At 46.9% G+C, this 6,197-nt stretch overlaps 1 protein-coding gene across 2 annotated transcripts in view; it reads right to left on the bottom strand.

Annotated features, from left to right (window-relative positions):
* Nucleotides 1-2,041: 2,041 nt before the first annotated feature.
* The window catches only part of Il1rl2 (interleukin 1 receptor like 2), a 39,258-nt gene continuing 35,102 nt past the window's right edge, over nucleotides 2,042-6,197 (bottom strand). Inside the window, exons 10-11 of one of the 2 annotated variants that reach the window (XM_021198901.1) lie at nucleotides 4,142-4,303; nucleotides 2,042-2,486 (exon numbers count right to left, since the gene is read on the bottom strand). In XM_021198901.1, coding sequence (XP_021054560.1) covers nucleotides 2,068-2,486; nucleotides 4,142-4,303 — 581 coding nt within the window. In that variant the 3' untranslated portion in view covers nucleotides 2,042-2,067. The remainder of the gene's footprint in view (nucleotides 2,487-4,141; nucleotides 4,304-6,197) is intronic. The other variant, XM_029539046.1, reaches the window with a different exon arrangement.

The raw sequence follows: 6,197 nt of genomic DNA, 5'->3' as shown, positions 1-6,197 counted from the left end.
AATATACTTTATTAAAAATGTCAATGCGCTGATATAACACACTCACATCTTAGCATTCATAATACATCTCCAATAAGTTTAAGCAAGAGGAAAGCTTTCTGGCTGAAAAAGAGAATTCAGTTTAAAAAAAAATCAGCACCATTGGCCTCACAGAAGTCAGAGATTTCCAGAAAATGTTTACCTCAAATGAGTTAGCTTTCTTTTCTGACAACGGCCTCAGCTAATGTCCCCATAAGTGTGGCCAGAGCAAGGGAAATGAACGCATCACCTCCAGAAAACACATTTTCTAAAATTAGTGGTCCACAGGGGTGTCAAGGAGCCTGGTAGAGAAGACACAGGGTGATGTCTCCCTGCTTCTGACATAGCCTCCTGGATCTTTCAGAGGGAAATGAGCAGGGAAGTAAGAGTCCAAATCTTACTGCGGAGAGATGTCCCCACCTCCTCACTAAAGGACCCGATGTTGATCACTCAGCTAAAAAATGTTACCATTGAGCGGAGTGGAACCACCTGTGTGTCCAGGACCCACCAGGCAGGCACTGTGTCCTGGGCTTCAAAGAAGACCAATTCCCATTAGTCAACCCTGTCCCTAGGTTTCTCCATCACTGCTAACAATTTCCAGGAATCACCCAGAAGCAAAAGCTCATGCAGGGTGAGGAGGACAGAAGAAGGAGCCAGTCAGCGACGCCTTTGGAAGCAATAAACACCTTACTGTACCTGAACCCTCAAATCCTCTGTAAGGAGTTCCAGTCCCCGTGGTGCACAGAGAAACTGAAAAGCAAAATGTACAAGCTTGTGATCGAAGGGACCCTAGGGGAGCTCGTCATGCTGCAGGCATGCCGAGAGTCTACGTTCCTCTCCGTGTGCTCGTGAGGAGGGGGGAGAAATTGAAAGAGGAAGAAAAAGAAGAGAAAGACAGAGTAGTGGTAATAATAAAAAATAAAAGGCTAATCTATGGATGAACCTCGAGGGTACTTGAGGAATCCGTCGTGTATGAAAGAAGCCAGTCATAAAATGAGAAATGATGCACGCACGGTGTCTCTTATTTGAATTTCCTAGAATAGTCAGATTCACTATTCCTGGGAAGGAGGGAAATGGAGACCATTGGTCCTGGAGACATCTAAGCGGCTTCTAGGGGCATCCTGCTAATACCATGGTTTGGGGGATGTGGAAGTCAACCCTGTGAAGGAAAAAGTGGGATGGAGAGCGGGTGCCACAGGCCCCTTGAAGAGTCATGATTTGCTGCACACATCACCAGGTTTAAGATGGCTCCGGTGCAACTGAGACAGCAAAAAGGAACTGAGGTGGGGCGATGGCTACTTCCTCCATCTTCACGGAAGTCCTGACAGGCAATGATGCTTCCCACCCCCGCTCCTTTTGAGTTACCTCATCAGGCAGGGCACAGTGATGATATGGCGAGATACAATTGGCTGAGGGTTTAGGGGATAGGGATTGGCTCAAACGCTGTTTCTAAGCTTAAGGTCTGCACAATAAACTCAGATCTGCTCCCTAATGCTGCTTTCCTGAATCTGATTTCCCAGGATTGATCACGTGACTGTCACCTCACACACACACACTCCCCTCCCCTAGTCCTCCGTCCTGTTCTCACAATGGTTAGTTATCTAAATGCAATAGGAAAATGAAGGAGATTCAAATGCAGTCTATACTGCCCGAGGACTAGAATCTTGTGGACCCCAGACAAACACAGACATTGTACTACTGTCCTTGCTGGTCTTCCCTAAGGCTCTCTACTTGGCATCCTCAGACTGCCCAGCCTCCCATCTCAAACCAGGATCAAGCATCCTGGTCACCTGATCTGTCACCCTCAGTATCCTGCTGACACAGAGGCCCAACATTAGCGCCACCCCATGCTTGGGGAGTATATGGGTTTTCAGGAGCCATAACAGGAGTAATAAGGATCGGCGATGACCAAAAGCATCCAACAAAGAATACAAATCAACAAAAAGCTACAAGGGCAAGGACAAGGTCACTCACAAGCACAAAAGAGCCAGCTAGGCGAGTAGACACTTCAGAGAGGATGTAGTGTGAGCCACCATACACTAACCACTCTCAGGGAGTGATGAGCCCTGTGGCAGCATTGCATTTGCCTGCCTTGCCATCGCCGGGCACGTGCCCCAGCAGCTGGACTGGGGAATATGCTGGATACCTCCTGGGTGGCATGTGGTATCTCACTTTCTTCCAGAACTTGGTCTTGGCGCACCGTGACCGCTCTGTGAAGTCCCCGTCCCACTGGATGGCCCCGTGCTTCTGTCGGATGTACTGAATGGACTCCGGCATGGTGCTGTAGTCTTTGACTTTCTCCAGTTCAATCAGAATGACCTTCATGCCGTGCTGGATGAGGGCGTTGTAGACAGCGATTTGTTCTTCTGACAAGTTCTTTAGGAAGCCGAGGCGAGATGACTCTGGTGCCACGAAGACCATCAGCCTCCTACACAGCTTAATGTTTTCATCAATGACACTCGCCACGGCTGGAAGGGAGAAGAAGGATTCAGAAGACCCAGCACAAAAACACCAGGGCTGTACTGCTACCAGAAATGGGAGGAAAGGGCACCAGGTAAAGGAAAGGGACTTTCCAGTAGACGGGACTGATGCTCAGAGAGATGAGCGTTCTCTTCCACTGTCGGCGCAGGGTCTGTGCTCTGGTCCCCAGTGGCCATCAGTGTTAGTGTTTTTTTTTTTCTCTAAGCTCCACCCTACAGTTACCTGGCAACAGCCAGGGGTGCCTGACTGGCTATAAAAGGGGCTGCTTGCCCCCTCTGCTCTCTCTTGCCTTCTTGCTCCTGCTCTGTCCTCTCCCTCCTCCCCCCTCTTTCTCCAAGTGCTCATGGCTGCCCTTTTCCTCTACTCTCTCTCTCTGCCTTTCTCTGTTCTCTACTACCCTCTCAACTCTCCTCCCTATGCCCTGAATAAACTCTATTCTATACTATACCTTCGTGTGTCTGGTCCCTCAGGGGGAAGGGATGCCTCAGCATGGGCCCACAGAGGCACCCGCTTCCCCCACACCTGACTGCACATCCACCGAACATATAGGAATATGTTCTCTCCCTTATCTTTTTATAAAACACAGGAATCAGTCATCTCTTGCTTCTTTCATTTGGCAGTTACCCTGTGTTTTGTTACTTATTGTTAAGTCTCTTTCTCCGAGCCTATATCTCATTATGCCATATTCCTAGAGCAGCTGATTCTCGAGTAAGCTACACAATAAGCATATTTTAAAATCTATTTTTAAAGAGCAAAGGACTGCGCTTCATGTTCTTTATAGTTAGCTAAACGCTCCAAGTTAGCATCATTAATTCTGAAGCCAAATAGCACACCATGATGGTTTCTCAGGAAGAGGAAGGAAGAGCCCACCGGTATTAACTTTACAAGTTCTAACTGGTTGGCAATTGCCCCCTGTGAGGGGTAAGAGCAGGGTGACATTTCTGAGGACAATTTCTTTTCAGTTGGTTTTGGTTTTGTTGGGTTTTGTTTGTTTGTTTTTGTAATTCTACTATATAAACTGCCCAGTATTTAGAGATAGCCAATACATATCCTTTAAACAGTATTTTAAAAATGCCTTTCCTAGTGAGAAATAAAGGGGTGCTTACTTTAGTATCCAATTATTTTGCTGTAAGTAAAGAGCAGGAGGGGCTTTGTGTAAGATAGCCCTGTGATGGCATTTACAGGTCTCTCAAGCCAGGAAAACATCCATTCCTATCCTACCCATGCAAATGCTGCCATTCATGAACCTCCCAAACTACATGCATAGTAAACAGAACTACAACAACTGTCCGACTTATTTAGACAGAGAATACCAGAGTTTGCATATGAAATGTCTCCCATGGGCTCTTTGAACACTGGTCCCCAGCTGGTGGCACTGTTTTGGGGTAATAGAAACTTCTGGATGTGGACCCTGAATGGAGGCAGTAAGTCATTGGGGGTTGAGAGGAGAGGAGGGGAGAGGGTTTCCTTTGTTGTTGTTGTCCTCTGATGAGGTCGGGTCTATACACACAACCGCAACTGTCCCAGTATTCCCATTTGTCCTGATTCAGCATTCCAGCACTGGGATGACAGGACTGGCCCTCTTTTATCGTTTTCTTGTTACCTTTTCCATTTGTTCTATAAAGGCTCACTTAAAACATACCTTGTCCAGGGAATTCATCCCTGCCAAATATAAATAACTTATATCCACACTGTTTCTCCAGCACCTCGGGCAAGATCTTCAGTACCAGTGTGTCTACATCATGGCCCTGGCTTCCTCTCGGGTACTTGGGGTATAAGACATAAGCATCATACAGCTTCTCATCTGAAAAGGAAAAGAGACACGCTCAAGAAAGGACTCCACCAGATCCCTCAAGTAGACAGTGTGAACCCTGGGTCACTGCCGTGTGCACTGCAGGCTGGGCCCAGTGACCTCCACATGCCCTGCTGGCTGACACGGCATTCTGTGCTGTTATACTATGTTCTCACAGCCAAACTGTGAGAGATGTGGCTCATCCTCATGCCTCACTCGGGGGAATGAAATCTAGACTGAACAGGTGGCACCGTTTCTGCAATTCCTAATTGAATCCTAAGTCTCCCACTGCTTCCTAATAAAATTCCAGATGTAGGCAATTGAGACCTGTACTAACTATGCCAAGCAAAACCAGGGGAGTCGCTCCTAATCTGGCATACTAGAAATTTCATTATTTTAATGACTCCTAATCTGTCCTGTAACATTGAGAAGTCCAGCACTACATACAGCACATGAGGTCAATGTGTCCGTCGATGACAGTGTTTCCCAGACAACCAGGAATGAGAGCCATTACTGTGTACACCAGAGCACAGATGAACAAGACACATCATCGTCCTGTGCACAACACTCACATATGGAAAATAAAATGGTAAGATAGCATTTAAGATGACAGAAGCCAAAGGAACACAGAAAGATTTCACACTGTCTGGAGTTCTTGGCAAACAGTATTCATAGAAGGTGCATAACAGCTCTTGGCTGAGAAAGAGTGGGGAGAGATCAGAAAAAAAGTGAGGATCTAAGAGTAGAGGTTACTATAGACGTGAGAGAGAAGCCTGCATACACGTGAGAGAGAAGCCAGCATATATGTGAGAGAGAAGTTGGCACTGGTGTTTCTGCCTCCCTGCCCACAGTCAGGCAAGGAAGTGGGACCCGAGGAGAAGTTAAGTAGGACCCGAGGAGAAGCCCATCCGTACTGACCAGACATCTTAAGAGAGCTTGACAATCATATCCATGGTTTGGGAGGAGGAGGTTGTGGGTCCCAAGCATCCAGCTTAGGAATCACGGGTATGTACTAAGAAGGTATCAATTTGTGTTTGGGGACAACCAACCCCAATGACTTTTTCCGGGATAAAATTTAATGCTAAATAGATGGCTTCCAAAGTTCTGGAACTTTTTGTTGCTGCTGTTGTTTTGTTTGCTTGTTTGCTTGTTTGTCTGTCTGTCTGTTTGTTTGTTGTTTTTTTGTTTTTGAGAGTGAAAGGAAAGAATAAAGAGACAGAGGGGTGGAGATCTCCTACGCTCTTATTTCTTGACTGTTTAAGAAGGAACTGAGCCTTCTCGTGTAAAGATTTAGATGTGTTTAGACTTACACCCTCAAAAAGCCCTGGCTGCCTGGTGCCCCATTTCCAGTAGGGAGCATCCTCCTTGGGAAGTGCAGTTCCCAGGTTAGCGCCCAATGTTATCCCTCCCCAGCCCCAGGCACAGCTGCCACCACCCACCACAGGCTTCTCTCCTCTCCTAGCTTCTCATTCTCCCTCCACTGGCTTTGCTTAAATAGAAAACAAAAGAAATTACACTTGCCAAATGTTTTCTTTTTTTGACAGACTCCCAGTCCTCTTTCAAAACAAGGCAGCTGAGGACACAAGTCCCCCTTGCTCTCACACTTTCTATACTTGGAACAGATGGAGAGAGATGCGGCAGGACAAAGTCCCATGTCTTCTGAAAACTTAAAACAGAACAAGCCCCCAAACTCTATGTCTTTTCTTCTAAGTGTTTTCTTTCCGTGGTGGAGGCCAAACCCTGGCTGCTGTGAGTATGCTTGGCCACTGAGTTAGCTGAGCCACAACCCTCAGACTAAGATCTGCAACCCTGTAGGTGGAACAACAACAGGAACTAACCAGTACCCCCTGGGTTTGTGTTTCTAGCTGCATTTGTAGCAGAAGATGACCTAATCGGCCATCAGTGG

The sequence above is a fragment of the Mus pahari genome, chromosome 5, assembly GCF_900095145.1.
Source record: "Mus pahari chromosome 5, PAHARI_EIJ_v1.1, whole genome shotgun sequence".
Classification (NCBI taxonomy): Eukaryota; Metazoa; Chordata; class Mammalia; order Rodentia; family Muridae; genus Mus; species Mus pahari.
This window is presented reverse-complemented; position numbering and strand designations above follow the sequence as displayed.